The 18,941-nt window shown below is 43.8% G+C and overlaps 1 protein-coding gene across 31 annotated transcripts in view; it reads left to right on the forward strand.

The window, feature by feature from the left end:
• Positions 1-18,941, forward strand: part of MAP4K4 (mitogen-activated protein kinase kinase kinase kinase 4) — a 170,244-nt gene that overhangs the window by 65,573 nt on the left and 85,730 nt on the right. For all 31 annotated transcript variants that reach the window (XM_074909071.1, XM_074908911.1, XM_074908939.1 and 28 more), the window contains exon 3: positions 14,800-14,856. In XM_074909071.1, coding sequence (XP_074765172.1) covers positions 14,800-14,856 — 57 coding nt within the window. The remainder of the gene's footprint in view (positions 1-14,799; positions 14,857-18,941) is intronic.

Below are 18,941 nucleotides of genomic sequence, written 5' to 3' on the forward strand. Positions count from 1 at the left end.
CAGCTGGCTTACATAGACCCTTCCCCAGCATCTCAGAAATCCAGTCCTGCTGGTGATACAGCATTCAGACTGGTGGAAAGGATTTTGTTTTCTTTCCCTGATGTGGGAAGAAGGGAATAGAAGTAGTAGGGCAGCATCACAGGTGATTTAATTTTGATTTCAGTGCATGGCACTTAATCAGAGGATTGCTTAATTCGGAGAACTGCTGTTCTGCACCACCACACCACATAATGTATTTAGATCATGGCTGTAGTGTTTGGTCAGAGTACCTGATTGTGTTTAACACAACTCTTTCCCAGATTCATGTGGTGATTTGTATAAACGGTAGGTAGCTTTTGAGTCAGCGTTGCTCAAACTGTCCTCTTTAGGCAGGTTTGCATACATCTTGGGAAAGTGTGACTGAGCAAATACCTTAAAGCAAGTGGAAGGCTTCTACTCTTCAAAATACTTATTTATTTCCAGTCCCCCTCTCCACTGCTTTTAGTAAGGTTGAAAGTAGTGGGGATAGTAAGAGATTAAATTTGGCTACAGGTTTAGCATTATGTATATCTGTGTTTGTAGGATCACAGTTTTTAAAGTTTAAATTTGAGTGGGATTAAGCAGTGTTTTCATTTTTGAATCCCTAACCAGAAACTACTCCCTCTTACTGGAGATTTCATGGTTGCTCCCCACTTGGGTCTGTCTTTGAGCTGCAGTGCAAAGACCCAAGTGGCAGGAGGTGGTGTTCTGGCTCCACCTGTCCTGCAGTCCAGATGTGGCTGGGTGCATCTCTCACAAGCCAGCTGCGTCTGATTTTGGAGACACCAGAGTATGTGCAGATACGTGGGATCTTTCACGACTGCCTCTTTGGAAAACATCCAGCTGAGTATGGAAACTTTGGGTGTATAGGGTGCTCCGGAGTCGGGACCGAATGTTTACTGGACCATTTTTTTTTGGTTTGACCGGGTCTGGGACTTCAGTCTGAACTGTTTACAGGCTCCCATTTCCATATCTGTATTTAGGGCAGATGAGTTGATGACCCAGAAGATGGTCAGCCTGCTGTAGTCATCAGGGGGGCTGGCCTGTTGCCTGTTCCTTTATGGTGTTCATCTGCCCTCAGTGAGACAGGACCCTGTCCAGGCTCGTGCCATGTCCCCACTGCCTCTCTCCTCTGTGGCAGTGTGGCTGCCAGGATGCTTGCAGGGCCAGAAGGATGGCCTTGCTGGGGGATTATTCGGGGTTGAGGTGTCCACCACCCCCTTCTTCCTTCCAGTTTGCCTTCTGGGAAGCAGTGCAGTGTTAGAAGTTTCATGGATGGTGATGCTGGAATAAGCTGCCTGGCTATAAGCGATTATAAAATGTACTTGTCATCCTCTGCAGCTGAATTTTGGTGCTTATTCTTTTTTTGCAGTCTGGGGCAATACTAAATTGTCCTATTTGTTCCAGTTTGCTGAATGATTTACAACCAAAAGCTTGGCCTTTCTGACTACCAATTTTTATATTACATCTAATGGCAGCTGTGCTTCAGAGTAGTGACTTGTGGTCTGCAGGAATAGCTGATGTTGGATTGTGAGCTGAATAATACTTTTGTGTAGTGCCATGAGAAAAGAGTTTGGTTTTTCTTTTCCTCCAAGTGTAGCTGTTATTAGAAGTACTGGAAAAAAAAAAAAAGTGCAGCGTATATCCTCCTGCAGTTAGAGAAGATGTGTGTGTTGAGGACTAAAATCAGAATAATTGAATGCTTTAGGTTCGAAAAGACATCTTAAGATCATCAAGTCTGACAGTTAACCTAACACTGCCAAGTCCACCACTAAACCATGTCTCTAAGCACTACATCTACATGTCTTTTAAATACCTCCAGGGATGGTGACTCAACCACTTCTCTGGGCAGCCTGTTCCAATGCTTGACAATCCTTACAGTGAAGAAATTTTTCCTAATATCCTACCCAAATCTCCTCTGGTGCAACTTGAGGCCATTTTATCTTGTCCTATCACTTGTTACTTGGGAGAAGAGACTGACACCCACCTCGCTACAGTCTCCTTTCAGGTAGTTGTAGAGAACAATACAGTCCCCCCTTTTCTCCAGGCTAAACAACCTCAGTTCTTTCAGCCGTTCCTCACAGCACTTGTGCTCTAGACCCTTCACCAGCTTCATTACTCTTCTTTGGACATGCCCCAGCACTTAAATTCTTTCTTGTAGTGAGGGGCCCAAAACTGAACACAGTATTCAAGGTGTGGCCTCACCAGTGCCAAGTACAGGGGTAAGATCCCTTCCCTATCCCTGCTGGCCACGCTATTGCTGACACAAGCCAGGATGCCATTGGCCTTCTTGGACACCTGGGCACACTGCTGGCTCATATTTAGGTGGCTGTTAGCCAACACCCCCAGCTCCTTTTCCACCAGGCAGCTTTCCAGCCACTTTTCCCCGAGCCTGTAGCATTGCATGGGGTTGTTGTGACCCAAGTGGAGGACCTGGCACTTGGCCTTGTGGAACCTCATACAATTGGCCTCAGCCCATCAATCCATCCTGTCCAGATCCCTCTGTAGAGCCTCCCTACCTTCAAGCAGATCAACATTCCCACCCAACTTGGTGTTGTCAGCAAATTTACTGAGGATACACTCAATCCCCTCGTCTAGATTACTAATAAAGATGTTAAACAGAACTGGCCTCAGTACTGAGCCCTGGGGAACACCGCTCATGACCGGCTGCCAACTGGATTTAGCTCCATTCACCACAACTCTTTGGGCCCAGACATCCAGCCAGTTTTTCACCCAGCGAAGAGTATACCTGTCGAAGCCACGAGCAGCCAGTTTTGCCAGGAAAATGCTGTGGGAAACTGTGTCCAAGGCTTTACTCAAGTCTGGGTAGACAACATACACAGTCTTTCCCTTATCCACTGAGAAAGTCACCTTGTCGTAGAAGGAGATCAAGTTAGTCAAGCAGGACCTGGCTTTCATAAACCCTTGCTGACTGAGTCTGATCCCCTGGTTGTCCTGTATGTGCTGTGTGATGGCACTCAAGATAATCTGTTCTGTAACTTTCCTTGGCACCAAGGTCAGACTGACAATCCTGTAGTTCTTTGGATCCTCCTTCTGGCTGTTTTTGTAGATGGGCATCATATTTGCTAACTTCCAGTCAACTGAGACCTCCCCAGTTAGCCAGGGCTGCTGATAAATGATTGAAAGTGGCTTGGAGAGCACTTCTACCAGCTCCCTCAGTACCCTTGGGTAGATCTGTCCCCATAGACTTGTGTGTGTCTTAAGTGGTGTAGTGGGTTGCTATCCATTTCCAGTTGGATTACGGGGGCTTTGTTCCCTGTCTTCCAGCTCAAGGAGCTGGGTACCCTGAGAAAAACTTGTCTTACTATTAAAGACTGAGGGATTCTGTTAACCAGTCTCCTAAACAGGCCCAAAGTCTGCCCTCCAGAAGTCTAAGGCAGCAGTTTTGCTGACACCCCCTCCCCCCCACCCCCCCCCACTCGTCCAAGAATTGAAAACTCTGTTATTTTGTGATTGCTACACCCACACCAGCCCCCAACCATTGTATTACCAGGAACCTCTTGGACTGTTTCTTCTCTGCTATATTGTATTTCCAGAAGACATCTGGTAAGTTGAAGTCCTCCATGAGAACAAGGGCTAGTGATTGAGACTTTTCCCAGCTGCTTATAGAATATTTCATCTACTTCTTCATCCTGGTTGGGTGGTCTATAATAGACTCCCATCATGATATCTCCTTGTTGGCCTTCCCCCTGATTTTTACCAGTGAATGTTCACCCTGTTATCATCATTAAGCTCTAAACAGTCAAAGCACTCTCTAACATACAGGTCTATGCAACCACCTCTCCTTCCTTTCCTATCTCTTCTGAAGAGTTTACAGCCATCTGTTGCAGCACTCCAGTTGTGCGAGTCATCCCACCATGTTCCTGTGATGGCAACTATGTCATGTCATAGTTATCCTGCTGCACAGTGGCTACCAGCTCCTGCTGTTTGTTGCCCATGCTGTGTGCACTTCAGTTGGGCTACTGATCCCACCACCTTTCTGGGGGGAGAAGCCCTAATTCCTACATGACCATTCTCAGGCACTTCCATGCTTTCTAACACATCAGTTACCCCTGTGTCTTTGCTACACATGGATCACCATCCCCTCCTTCCACTGAGATGGCAAACCAAAGGACCTTGCTAGCACACTGTCCCTCAAACATTGTTGTGCTGCCCCCAAGTTTATCTCTAGGAAGCCTGGTTTTATCCCATTCCCCCTTCAAATCTATTTTAAAACGCTTTCAGTGAGCCCTACTACCTCCTGTGCAAAGATCCTTTTTCCCCTCTGTGATAGGTGTACCCCATTTTTTGCCAGCAGGCCTGGTGTCGTATAGACTGCTCCATGATCAAAACCCCCAAATTCTGCTGGTGCCACCAGGCTCAGAGCCAGGTATTGAACTGCTGGCTCTTCCTGTAGAAAGAAATCTAACAAACCTTTTTTTCACCAAAATAACGTTTGCTTAATCTGCATTGTATTTGTACCCTGAGTGCACAGCAGGGCAGGTGGGGACCAGCTGCAATGGCAGCAGCACTGTGGACTTGCTTTACGAGTCATCCCAAGGAAGTTTCTTCCCTTTTTGTTTGCCACAGCTTGGTCTGCAAAGGCTCGTAGTGTGTTATTCAAGAGTGGTGAGCGTGTTTTGACTAGTTTTTGTGAGGTACTTGGTGTGTTCTTGAGTACTCGGTAAAAAGTAATAATTGGAGAACACTCGGGCTCCATTTCCTTAATGAGCGCTGTTCTTTTCCATGGGTTAACCTGCAAGCCGAGTACATTGCATAATGGCTTTTCTGTCGTGTGGCCCTTTCACATAATAAACACATTGGCCACAGGCTTTGGGAACGCAACTTAAATACTACCCAGGTAGCAACTGAGAGGAAATTGTGTTCATTTTGGTCCTTCATTTGCTAAATAGGGCCTGGCGACCTCTGAGGTTGGGGTTCTGTTGTTGGCAAGTCTGGTACAGAAAGGACTGTTAGTACAGGCTTGGATTTCTGAGTCAGACTCCCGTGCTGACGAAGCATAAATAGTCTGAGGTCTGAAAATACTGCCTGAGTATTTGAAAATAGTTTGTGTGGACACAAAGCTGTTTACAGATCACTTGCTGGCCATGTGCCAGTTTCTCAAGGACAAGGTGGTGTGGTTGTTTTGTTTGTTTTGTTTTGTTTTTTTTTCCCTCTAAATCACAGATGTACTTGGCAGGGTATAAGAAGATAAAAATGCTGGAAAGAGTCTTCTGGTGCAAGTCCTTGTTTAATTAAAATACATATAACTTTAGGCTAAATGTATGGTTTTTATCTTGCAAACAAGTTGGTAAAATATTTCATAGTTTTCTTTTATGTGCAGGGTCACAGTATAAAACATGATTTCTGTTTTTAAAAATGACTTTTCTTGTAGTACTCCCTCAGTATATCTGGTGCCCTGGAAGATGCATTTTATTTTCAGCAGTTGCTGCCTGGTAAATTATGGCTCTCTAGTCCATAATGGTGAGGAAATGTGACTAACTGGAAGTGGCACTGGTGATGTTTGTAATGGCTAAATGAAAGGGATGCTAACCAGTGTATGCCCTCAGTAGGAAGAGTGAAAAGTTCTAAACCACACAGTTCCAGCCCTTTGTTGTGTGTTGTAGCACTGGAGGACTATTGACAGTTGGACTATAATTCAGTTTTATTTTTATATAGATATAAAAATGTGTATTTAAGAGTTCATTACCTTTTCTTCTTTACTGCTTATGTTCTGGAATTTTTTAAAGGTTGCAGATGTGAAATCTTTCATTTTAACCATGTTGAAATAAAACTCATTATGCAGCCTGATTTCCCTGCTCTGCTCAGCTGTATTGTTCCACTGGGATGGTATAAATGAAAATAGTTCTCCTTTTTGCCCCTCATTAAGCTGTCCAATGATGGCTTCAGATCCTCCCCACACAGTGTGTTTGTTAGTATCTTGTGGTGCAGTGAGACAAAAGGTGGGGGACTCTTGGTGGGGACAGCCAAATGTGGCTTTGTATGTGTTGGGCTCCTCCTTGTCCAGTGGGCTGAATCAACAACAGCAAACCCAAAAATGTATTAAAAGGGGAAAATAAAAACAGTGAAGCCAATCGTTCTTCCTTTTCCTTCCCCTCCCGCCATGTCTTTTGCATTTACAGTGAAGTTTTATGCCTTCCAAAATAATTCCCCCATCTGTTTAGTGTACTTGAAGTTAAAGAAAAAGTTTATTTCAATTTAATACCCCTCCTGGTGCTCTCTGGGAAGCTAGTGGACATTTTGGGATGGTGCCTTGGGCAGCCAGGCCCCCAAAGCAGTGTAGCCAAATGCATGCTGCCCATGCCTGCTGGATGCTGCCTGGTGATGGATGTCATCCCCTCACTGCCTGGGAGTGGCTGTCCCCTGTTTCTTGGAGACGCTGGGGTTTTTTTTGGTAGTAAGCTGAATGCAACAGTACTGGTAGAGTGTGCGTGGACTTGATTTTTCCTTCTCTCATAGTGTGTGACCTCTGACAGTGTCCCCTGAGAGAGTGCAGGCTGCTTACAACAGTGTTGGTGCATGGAGGACCATGTTTTTTTACACCCACCCCCCCAAGTATGTCTTGTGTGGCACTTCTGTGTACCCAGTGCTTAAATACTTCAATCTGTCAGGGGCATCTCTGCTCCCCTTTCAGAAGGTGTGTGCCCTTTCTCAGCAGCTTCTTAGCGGTGAGCAAAGTGAAACGGGCCCAGGCTTGCCTAGGTTTGCAGAGGGCCTTGGTCACAAGGTATAAATTGCTCCATTCGGTTGAAAAGCTCAGATTTACATGTCCAGGGGTGATGAGTTTAATATCGATACAAATTCATTTAAAAGGCAAGCAAACAAAGAGAAGTAGCCCTGGACTCTTTTCATCCAGGCTTATTTTGATGTCACTCTGGAGAAGTGATGGGCAGACTCTGCCCTTTACCTGCCGTGTCTCTCGGCTAAGGAAGCACCTGGGTTGTTTCAAAGCCCCCATCCACTCGCGCAGGAGCCATGGTGGGTCAGTTCTGCACTTGGTCTGGGGTAGAAGCAGCACATGGTGTGCGGTGTCTCTCTGAAGTGGCGCTGGGTGGCTGTGACTGTGCGGTGGCACCTGGTGAGCACAGGGCTTGCTCTGATAATCTGTGGTGCTCCCCTTCAACCTGCTCAATGCCGACCCTGCTGCAAGGACTTGCTATTGCCAGCCACCCAACCAGGCCTGCCTCTCTCCCTCAATTGGTGGCAAAGATCTGATGGAGAGTGATGAAAGTGACTGCTGAGATGTAGAATGAAAAGTCATCTCTATCTGTAGCCCATGTAATTTTGTATCTAGAAGTACACGTTTTATCATTTTGATCAAAATTCTTGTCTTGATGTTCTCCATTTGGTTTGGTTTTAATTAGTTGCCAGAAAGAAAATCTTCTGAATAAAAGAGATGATTGCAGGGGGTCAAAGAGACAAATCAGTGTGAGGAGAGGTGAATTTAGTCACTGGTAAAGCTGGTAAGGTGGGGTGAAGAACAGATTTGAATGAGAGCTGGATACAGCAGATTTTAGCTGATGTTTCCAGAGGAAGCCAAATGTACTCAGAGCCAACCTTATCCATGTGGGAGGTATGCCTCTACTCTGTTTTCATTCTTTTATTTTGTCTTAGTTTGGGAGGTTTTTTATGTCTTTCAGTAGTTTCCCAACTAAATTACCTAGATATTTTTAAAACCAGAAAAAAGTACAAGCAATAATAAGGTGAGAGGGCTGTGGGTAGGGTCTCTGTTATAAAAGAAAATGAGTGACGGTATTTAGTGAAGGTCACTAAATCTGGGCAGAGCCTGATGGTGACTGGAAGGAAGGGATAATGACTTTAAGGATGGCTCTTGAAGAGGGTACTTTCCAAGCTGGGTGCTCAAGCCAGTTAGCTCAAGTGTCTCTGTAGAGGAAGCATCAAATCTGGGGCAGGAAGCTCTGGGTGGCCACCTATAGAGCAGCAAGGTTCATCTAGCAGCCAGCTGATGGCTGGGGTGTCTGGTGGAGGAGCAGCACTCAGCAAGGCATATCTTTCAAAAACTTCTTAATGACCTGAAGTTGAGGCCTTGTGCAAAAATGTATTGCAGCCTTGCTGCCAGTGTTGTCAGCAGACCTTAGTTTGTCGACGTTTCCTGCTTGGTATTTGGGAGGGAGAAAGAAGAGGGAAATTCGTAAATTCCACTTGATAAGGGAATGTTTTGTGCCATTTGAGCCAGGAAGTGTGTAGCCTTGGGGGATACCAGTTGGCTGAATGGACTGGGATTGCCATGACTGGGTAATGAAGGGCCAGCCATGGTCTTAAACTGCACTGCTGCTAGACACTTTCCCTTCCCCTTCCCCTGCAACATCCCTTTCTTTTGCCAGCTTTTTTTCATCTATTGCCCAGTCACATGTCTCAGTGGCTGTGAACTGAAATGGCGTAATCATTAGGCCTCACTTAGGCAAATTTGTCAAAGGTCCTACAGGGGTTTGGTGTTGTTTTCCAGGTGAAGTGGAGAGCAAGCTGCCTGCCCTGGCAGTTCTCTTCCCGTGCTCTCCCATCAGACAAAAATATCTCCCGCTGATCAGCGGGGCGAAGTGAACTGCTGGGCAGGATGCTGGGAGTCGGCAGAGATGCCTCCTAACCGAGCTCTGCTGTTGACCTGTTGCGATCCTGGGAAAGTTAGATTGTGGCCTTCTGCCATGATTTTCCCACCGTACTATTTTTTTTTTTCTTTCTTCTTCTTTCCTTTTTCATATTTAGGCAATGAGCTGTTTGGGATGAGGAAATGCCTCTGGTAATGTATATCCAGCATCTTTCAGAGTGGGAAAGCTACCACAAAGCTAGCAATCAAAGTAAAAAATCAGAGCATACAACTCTCTTTTTCCTTACTAGCGGGCAACATCTTTTCACTGTGTCCCTGGAAGTACAGGATTGGTAGTAACTGTGCATCTTTCATACTTCACAGAATGCAGTACTATGCATGAGTAAATTGTCATTATTATTTCTTCAATAGACAGCTAGTGAGCCTGTGGATATTGAAACAAGATAGAGGATATATGTTGTTTCCTGTTTTGCTTTCCAGGCATTTGATGTCAAGAGTTAGACAGAGGGAAAGCACAGAACCCTGTCCTGCCTTTGACTTAAACAGTGGGAGTCTTCAATAGCTTCTGGCTGGTTTGGGTTTAGACATCATCTAAGAGGAAGAAAGAACACTGATGTTGGCCTTTTTTTCTTCTTGTGTGTTTCTGTGGTGATTTGCCAGGCTTTTGTACTGCGGGATATTTGCTGATTGTTATTCTAGAAGGAGCTTCCATGCCAGATAAACATCATCCCTTTTTCACAAATTTATCTACATTGCTGGAGCCTGTGATTATTTAGCTTACAGAACACTATATCAGTAGGAGCAGCATTATTTTGGCTACAAATGCAACTAGGTAGACTTTCTCATTAAGAACATGTTTATTATTTAACTGGGAAGGTTGTTTTCATTTTGTGCAATTCTGCCTTTTTGCTTGTCAAAAATGCATGTTGTGTTTCCTCCACAAGCATTACTCCCATCGCTTTTCACAGGGTAGACCTGGTCTTTCCAGGGAGTGGGAAGAAACGTCTTGTAGAGTCTTAGTATTCGTAATGCAAAGTTAGTTGGTCTGCAACTTTCTGTGCTAGCGAGTGACAAAAAGAACCCCAGTGATAAACATGCATTGGAATAATAAGGCATCATTTATTGCACTAGTGTGTGCAACCTAATAGCAGAGTATTGCTTCATGTCCTGTTGCCTCAGGTGGATAGGAGTTAAGAGTCAACTCAATGAGAAGCAAATTGAAAAGTTAATTTTGGCACAGGGACATTGTACAGCATCACTAAGAGGTGGTACTATGGTGAGCTTTCACTTGATAGCATGTTTAAATCCGGCTGCTTCTGTGTACATTGTAGCAACGGAAATGTGAATTAGTAGATTTTTTTCCAATTTAGTTGCTCTTCCTTCCAGAGCTGTCAGCATAAGATACTGGGAGGTTGGAGTTTTCCAAAGACTTAATTGTGTATAGCGCACAGGATAATCTAAGCTTCAAAGTCAAGACTCACGCATACTGCCTGCCTTCCTTCTTTCCTTAATGTGTGATGTTGCCCTATACTTCCATGCCATTTAGCTGGGGAATAAGCTTCCAGAAACAGTCCCACAAAAGGCACATTAATACACAGGTCAGAAACTGTGTTAGTAGGAGAATTACATTACTGTGGAATACATATCTTGGATAATTAGGGAGGGGATAGGAGGTAAATGGGCTGATAGGATTTATTTTGCATTTAATTTGCATAGTCCTTTGATAACATTAAGGCATCTTAGGGGAAAAAGAAGCACCACGAAAACCAGCACGTAACACCACTTGCCTTTGAACCTTTCCAAAAGAAAAATTTTACAGTAATAATGTGTGCAGAGGAAGAAAGAGACAAGAAGTAGGTGTATTAACTGACTTGGAGAGTGTGGGTAGGCTTGAAATTTATAATGTTCTGCAGATCTTGGCAGTCTACCAAGGATTCCCCTTGTCCTCTCTGCTTTTCAACATGCATAAAGCCCACCAAGATGAGAAATAAACAGCATATTGCTATCAGACATGACTGGGAATATGCTTAAGTAGTGGATTCAGTTTAAGATCCAGCTAAATGCTGCAGTGTTGCTGTGTTGGTGAGAAGCACTGTATTTTAAAACCCTCCATATGTAAATGACCTTTGTCATCCACATGAGAAGGAACAGGACAAGGTTTGGGGTCAGTAAGCTCAACTCCATTGACTTGTTCATCCCAACAAGCTATTTAAAAATAGAATGGTGCAGTAGCAGTCTTAAAAATAAACTTAGGTTGCTTCCTTGCAAGGATAAACAAGTGCCTTAATATGAACAGATTCATGAAAAGAGGGAAAAAAGGTGGTGAGGATGCATGAGAAATGACAATTAGATGGGAAATTTTGGTCCATAAAATCTTAACTTGATCTAAATGAAGGGAGTGTATTGGTGAGCTCTTTTCCATGGAGGTGGGAGACATGCTTATCTGACAGTGCCAATGTTTTGTTGTAGCCCTCACACCAAGACCTGGCAAGGGGCAAACTCGCTCCCAGGATGATGTAGCCTTTACTACCTGTTGCTGCTACTATAGAGTGCAACCTCTGCAGCCTCTTCAGTCCATCAGCTCTGGAGACAGTCATGCTTAAAAAAATGCATTTGGGTTGCTGTCATCTTCACTGTGTATTTCATATCCTTGTCTAACTTTCTGGCCAGGGGACGGTTATCCTGTGATCCCCAGCCTATCATATTTGGTATCTAGCAATATTTTAAGAAACTGCTATTTCTCAGTTAGTGCCGGTTGTGTTTTGCAATCTCGTGGCGTTTTTCAGATATTTGAATGGCAGTTTGCTGGGAGAAACAAAGCTTCAAGAACCTCTGCTGTGCCCTGGGGATGGGGGAGCCCAGGATGCCGTGAGGGGCTGTGACTCCAGACAGCACTAAAGCAGGGGCCTCATTCTTCAAGAAAAATGTTGTCCAGCTGGAGTCTTAGCTGGTGGTGTTGCTGAGATGGTGTCTGGATGGGGCCTTAATGGTTACACATTTGTGAAGTGCCCAGGGAGTTGGATTTCAATAAATTTTAAACCCAGGAGATGGAGTTCAGAAGGTTTCTCCCATCTATGACTTCTGCAGTTCTTTCATCACATTCAACCACTTTGTGATTTTATTATTATGTTTTTTAATGCAGACAAATTTTTCCAAAGCAAAAGTTGGCTATGAAAATCTGAAGATTGGTTTCTGAAATGGGAATGCTTAGCCGTTTCATGTTGCAAGCGAAATTATACCAGCATGCTAATAGTTTGACAAGTCTGTTCTTGAACAGAGCTGTTAAGCAGATAAACAAACAAAAACTCTGCGCATGCTTATATATTGTGCCTGTGATGTTTGCTTTCCCCCTCCCTCTAAAAACATTTTTAGGGAAAAGAATGTGGCTTCAAAATGTCCTTTTACTTCTGCCATATAAATTAATGTCATGCAGCACCCCCCATATATATTGTAGATGCTTAGAACATGAATGCTCCATACATTATGAAAAGGGTATTTGGAGTAGTTTTAAACAATATTCTGAAATGACCTGGGTTTAAATTTGGCCTGGGATACTGAACAGCCCACACTTCCCACAGTCTACAGTTCCCTTGCTTTCCAGTCCCTTAGGAGAGTTATGGAGAAGCTTTTCCCATCCTCACTGCAGAAACAGGAAAGTGAAACACGAGCAATCACTGAGCTTTGCTGTAGCTGTCGTGGCCCAGGTTTTCACAGGGACTAGCAAAGGCACCAGCAGGATCCTGTAAAGCTGAAGGGGAAGGACAGTTGGGCTGATGCACATTAGTCATCCTGAGAGGACCAGTCTCACAGGGAGGAATGTCATCTTGAGAAAAGCTGAGAAGCTGAGCCCTGGGAAACTTAAGGCTTCTCTCTGGAAATAGCAAGTCCAACAGTAGTTCATAGATTAAAAAGACAAATAGAATAAACTTTCCATAAAATTGTGGCATCCTGTGGATGTCTTGGTACTTTGCTCTTCTGTGTGCTGCTTTTTCTGCTTGGAGTATGTTCTGCCACCATTTTAGCGTCTCTGCTTTGCTGCAGAATGAATGGTGAACCGTGTTTCATTGTTTTTTAAAGAGTTTCTTCTTCCTCACTCCTTCTTAGTGTTGTGAGCTTTTTTCCTCTGATATGTCCTTGTTCCTTTCTTATCTTTAGTGTATTATTTTTGTACCTCAAACTGTGCTCCTCCATGTCCTTGGGCCTTTTAGTTCCTTTGCCAGAGCTGTGGAAAACAGGGGCAGAGCTGAGCGGAGGCATTTTCAATCTCTGTGTAAAACATTTTCTCCTCCTCCCTTGGTGGGATGGTAAGTCTTGAGGAGAAGTCCACAGGCTTTTGTCATTAGGCAGAGGTCCAGGGTGGGAAATTGGAGTTGTATCTCTCCTGGGCTTGCTGAAAGGCTTTGGTTCAAGAAGTAGTAAGGTCAAGGTGAGGTCAGTCTTGGCCACTGCACACATATTATGACCCTAACTTTATTTCAAAATTGAAACCAGCTTGAGACCAAGCTGTAAAAAGAAATACATGCAATAAAGAGAGTTTACAGAGCCGGCAGAAGCCTGAGTACAGTAATTTATTTATAGAAAGCATGTGGATTGGTTAATAAGGGGAGAGCACAGCACAATAAGAGTTGTGAAAGAAAGTGGAGGCTATGAATTCTGCAGCATTTCATCCTTTGTAATGCAGGGTGTTGTAAGGTGGGAAGGGGTCAAGATTTATCTGAAGAGACTGGTGGTTTGGGGTGCTTTGTTTCTGGGGTGTGTCAGTCTCGAAAGAATCTGTAAAGAGATAAGAAGCTAGTCCAGGAAAAAAAATCTGACATATCGATGCCCATTAGCTGTTGTGGATGCTACAGTTAGGTTTCTGCCTAGGGAACTTAGACATTGGTGAGGTAGAAGAACTGTGACTTTAATGAGAAGTGTTGTGTTTTTTATCATTATTTGTGGTAAAAGTGAAGAAGTGTAGTGGGCATACCTCTTGCTGGAGAGTTTGACTGATTCAGAGAAGACCCTTTGGGGATGATGTTTGGGAAAGGTGTTGGGAGACCAGGCTGTTAGATTGGAAGTCTTGGGGCAGACTGCTGGGTGTTAAACAGAGAGCTGAAAAATAGCAATACTAGAACCATATCTAAGTGCCTGTTTAGAAAAAAAAAAAAACCAAAACCCCGAACTGCTAATTGGTATGGCCCCACCTCGTGTAAAACTATACTGGAGGAAAAAAAGGTTTTTGTGAGAAGTCAGCTGAGGCTAGTTACAGCCCACCACGACTGGAGGGGCCCATCGTGCTGCTGCCTCCCAGCCGTGCAATCCGCCTCCTGCCAGCTCTGGCTCTGCTCTGACTGCAGAGCAAACCAGTTTAATTTCCTGATCTGCAGTTCCCCACCCCACCCCGCAGTTTGCTTTTTCTCTGTTAACTTTCTGCCATTTTAGTGATCTCAATCAGCTTATCATATGATCCGATGAGTGCCAGAAGGAGCTCAGTGCTCCTGGGAGAAATATGTGACAGGAGGCTGGAGGGAGGCAGGGGAAGGAAGGGTAGGAGCTCCCCGCTGCAGGAGCTGGGATCGATTAATTCAGCTCCAGCTGTACTGAGAAAGCATACCCTTATGGTGGCGTAGCTGAAGGGAGACGATGTCTTGTTCTTGTCTAGCTTTCGTGAGACAGGCGAAGAGAGCTATTGCAGGTCTGATGCATCATTTGAAGAAACCTCACTTTTTTTTACTAGTGAAGACCAAAACAAAGAAAAATGTCTTCTGAACCCCCTAGCTGTGCTTGTATTTTCCTAGTAATATGTCATCCAGGTACCAGACACTGGTGCATAGAAGTAAAATATTCAATATGTGGACTAACTGGTATGTTAGTAAACTATCATTACTGACTATGAGCTTTGCTAAAGTAAACAGAAGGGAAGCTGTAAATATAATCTGTCCATGCTCAATCTTGATAATCATCCTTTTAATGTGGAGAAAAAGAAACAGGTTCTAAGATTTGTATAAGAACATTTTTAAAAGAAACCTTTTTTAAGCTATTGAGAGGTTTCAGTTTGGTGTTTTTTTTTTTTTTTTTCATATGAAGTGTCAGAAGGGTCCAGCACCGTTGAGGAAAACCCAGTGGCTGGAGCTCTCGTCTGAATGTTTTGCTCAGTGTATGCTGAATGGATGGCTCAAATACTGGTGCTAATGGTTCTATTTCTTCTTCAGGGTCGGCATGTCAAAACGGGTCAGCTGGCAGCCATCAAAGTCATGGACGTTACTGAGGTGAGTAGAGAAGCCTTCTACTTTATTAGCAGTATGGGTAAAATTTTAACAATGAGAGATGGTATATGGCTTACTTTGTATTTATGTTGAAGGGCATGGTCCTTGCCTGTGGATGTTTGCATTCTGTTTGCAGGACCTGACCTCTCCAGCCCATCTGCCCTTTACAAGATTTCTGTGCACTTGTGTGCTGGGGCCTCTGGCCTTCATGATTGCTTTGACCGGTCTCAGGATGTATGAGCACACGTAGCACTCCCTTTTCAGAAACTTCTCAGAAGAGGGGAAAAAAGTTGGATTCCCTGCTTCCTACTTTTTTCTCTTAAATGTAGCATCTTGGTTTTACTGAAAAAGAAGAGGCAGCTGCTTGATGTAGAGGACAGTAGTTTCCCTGGTACATTTGCAGCCCACAAAGGGTATATGTTTATTCAGAGGAATGGGTCCAATAAAGTTCCAAGAAGCCTGAAAGCAGAAACATCTGCAGGAACGATATGTAGATTGCTGGCATAATTCAGCAGTGTAAAGTAGTAGTTGTAACTGACCCAGGGGGATTTACTGTGGAGCTTTAGATGGGAAAGACGGGAAATTAACCCAGCCAAAGAAATAAAAAATATATGCCTATATTTGAATCCTTAAATGTCTTGCAATTTATGCTGTTCAAGAAGCAGTCAGTTTAAGTTAAGTCTTCAAAACAGATCAGGAAAAGCATGGCTTTTTCCCTGTTGACTCGATTTGTTTTTTATAGAGTTGCATCTGCAAATTAACACAACAGCTTCGGATTTAAAATCAAATGAGATCCTCCTGTGTGATATCTGCAATGCTTGACTGGTACCACACTTCTGAAGAGAGGTTGTGCCTCTTCAAACCAAGCATCTTATTCTTCTGAACTCCTCAATCTTATATAGGTATTAGGGGAAAAAATATATTAATGTGTGTATGTTGTACAGAACAGGGGTTCTTTGGCAAGCTGGTTTTATTAAGCAAAACTCCTACAAGGGTGTTGCTGCAAAATGTTTTATATTTTTGTGTGTGTATAGGCACCAACAAGTAAAAATGGCCTTGGATGCCAGCTTCTAGGTGAGTGGCTGGCGTGTAATGGGTGAACAGGCAGGAGAGGGAGGAAAACAAGAAGGCAGGGTTAGGTCAACTGATAGAACTTAAGTCATATCTCTGAATCTCCTTGTGATCGATGGGCAGTGTGACTGCTGCTCTCTAACTTTAAACTGTTGTGTCTGCCAAGAGCTTTGTAAGATAGCCTGATAAAAATCAATTTTCAGCTGGAGATTTTCGAAGGCTGCCTTCATGAGGAGGCAGTTAACAAGCAGACAAACCAGAGAAGAATGAAGGTGCATTGACACACAGTTAATGTTCTTTGCACAGCAAACATTTCCATTTGTGCAATGTTTTTACACAGGGCAGCTTGTTGGACTGTGCATGGTGAAGGCATCTTCCATAACGTTAAGACTGGCTGTACTGCACACTCCCTCTGTTTTTAATAGCATGTATTAATCACAAACAGTTGTAACAGAGAGGTTGCACAGCAAAAGGAAAACAATTGAAAAATGCTGTCTGTAGTATGGTTGAGCTCATGTTGCAGGAGATGGCTTATGTTTTGAAACTTTCTGTAATTTTTGGCTGGTTTTGAAAAGCTAGTTGTGTATTGGCACTGTCTATCTTTTATCTCACAAGCTCATGGTTTTTTAGGGGATGAAGGGCAGTCAGAGGGGGTGGAGTTTGGAGATGTTAGCCCCATGCAACTTGAAAGTGGTGTTGTTCTTACCAGCGGAGCTCTTGTGTTTTTGCTTCAAAACAATGAGCCTGCAGAGGCTAAAAATTTGGTATAAATTCTTCCAAGTCCTGCTAAGTCAGCTCTGCTTCCTAACTCCAGGCATGGATAATACTGTTGCTAACACCAGGCATGTGTGATAGTGTTGCATGCGCCATTTCCAGTGGCAGTGTGGCTGTAGGATATTCCCATCCATTCTTGCAGGCTGGTTCCTTGCTTGTTTTCCAACACTTGTGCCGGCATAACTGCCCTGGGGCCAGATGGTGACCTGGATCAGTGAACAGGCCCCGGTTCCAGGTTAAAAATACCCTCACTCCTCTCTTTCCTCTGGTTATTTATAACCTGGATCGGTTCGTTGATCTAGTTTAGCACATGACATTACAAACAGTTGTGCCGTCGCTATGAAGAAGGTGGCATGAGACTGGAAGAGAGCTGCCGATGACCATGGAAGAGAAGGGGCAGTAGCTCAGATTGACGCTGCCAGAGGTGGCCTTATCATCAAGCCATGGCTTCAGTTCCTGAAGGGGTAGTTTCATGAATACTTCCTTTTGCTGCTGAACTGTGCAGCTCCATCCTGGTTCTAGCTTGCCACAGCTTATGAGGGTGGTGACTGCCACCCTCAGCACTGCCCTGAAAGAAATGCTGAAGGAACCACAGCCTCACATTTGCCTTCTTTGCCTGCTTCAGGAACTACAGTTAGATGAACTGCTCTTGCAGGCTCATGGTAACACTAACTGTGTCCATGCCCATGACAGAAAGAGTCTTGAGTGGAAACTTCAACAAAATGGAAATTGTGAGTTTTTGATCAGCGGCTGCTGAAGATCTAAATGATTTGTGCCCCTGTGCATATTTTACTGGCATTGTTATGCCTTTGTGCTCTAATACTAGCAGTGCATGGAGGATACCTGATTTGATTTGTCTAACCTGCGTTGAGAACAGACACAAGACTTTATTTCTTCTGGGATACCTCTGATCCAGTGCCTGCTTTGCCAAACGCTTAACAAATTAGAAAGCCTAATGTGTTGGCACGCTTTGTGGGCACACCCAAAATTTTCAGTTTTCAAGGCCGCAATTCTGCAATTCACACATTGCTCAGGATCAGTGAGTTTACATCAGTTCTGGGCTGTAAAGCGTTGATCACCTGAACGGGAGGGATGTCAAAGTCAGAGCAAAGGCTTTCCTTAAAAAGTTTTGTTTGGCATGAAGAAAACGAGGTAGTATAACCTCCAACTAGAGATGTTAGAAGAAACCTTACAGCTCTGTAACATACATGGTGCTGTGGAAATGCTCTTCATCCTTCTCAGCTTTTCTTGTGGTTTTCTCTTCAGATTTTAATTTTGAAAAGAATGGTGGTAAGGATGAGAAAAGAGGAGGTGGGCTGAAGATATCAGCTTGATCTTTGAATATATTATGACTAGTTAGTACTGCTGCCTGAAACGTTGGGGGGGTGTTGATGTGCATACAACTTTCCTGTCTCTTCCACTTTCCTCCTCTAAACAAATTAAGAAAAGATCTAGAAGATTGCATGGATCTTTACAGATCTTTAGATCTACAGCATTAAAGGACCTGTAAGATCTAAAGATCTGTAAGTCTTCCTACAGAATGGTGCCTAGGTAGGTCCTATTTTCACTTTCTGAGGGCAAAGCTAGAGTGCATGTAGGGTGAAAAAATTTCACTGAAGCGTCGGACAAATAAAAACAAAAAGCCACCAGTCCTTATCAATTGAAAGCTATTCTGTTGTTGGAATGAGCCCAATGACTGTAAAAGGGGAACAATACAAACTATCAGTGTATACATGCTTTAAAAATTATTTTCTAAAATGTACATATGTAGGATGAATCTCAGGCTGCATGCGTGTTGTGGGGGGAGGTGTTATTTGAGAGATTCCTGTAGTCTGTCTTTAATCTTTTTATTGTAGGATCTCTGTTCCTTTAGGGGCATTGTTTTGGAGAAGGTAGTGAGCAGTCTGTGTTGACCCCTTCCACTCACTGACCATGCTGTTAGGTTTCCATGAGCTCCTTGCTGTCTACTGGTGCAGAACTGTAGCATACCAAGTGAGCTGTGACTGATGTTATCAGATGGAACACAAGTACGCTGTAAGAATTGGCAGTCACTGTTTAGTTAGAAGAATTCATTTTCTTGTGAAGCAAATAACATTTAAAACCTTAGCAAAGCTTATTGGCAAATCTGCCTGCATCTAAGCTGTTAACTTGCATTACACCCTGAACAGACAGCTTGACTCTGCTTAACTCTTTTGGAGGCTTTCTTTACAGCTGCACAGTTGTTTCCAGTGTCACTCCTGTGT

This window comes from Athene noctua, chromosome 1 (genome assembly GCF_965140245.1).
Source record: "Athene noctua chromosome 1, bAthNoc1.hap1.1, whole genome shotgun sequence".
In the NCBI taxonomy this organism is placed as follows: domain Eukaryota; kingdom Metazoa; phylum Chordata; class Aves; order Strigiformes; family Strigidae; genus Athene; species Athene noctua.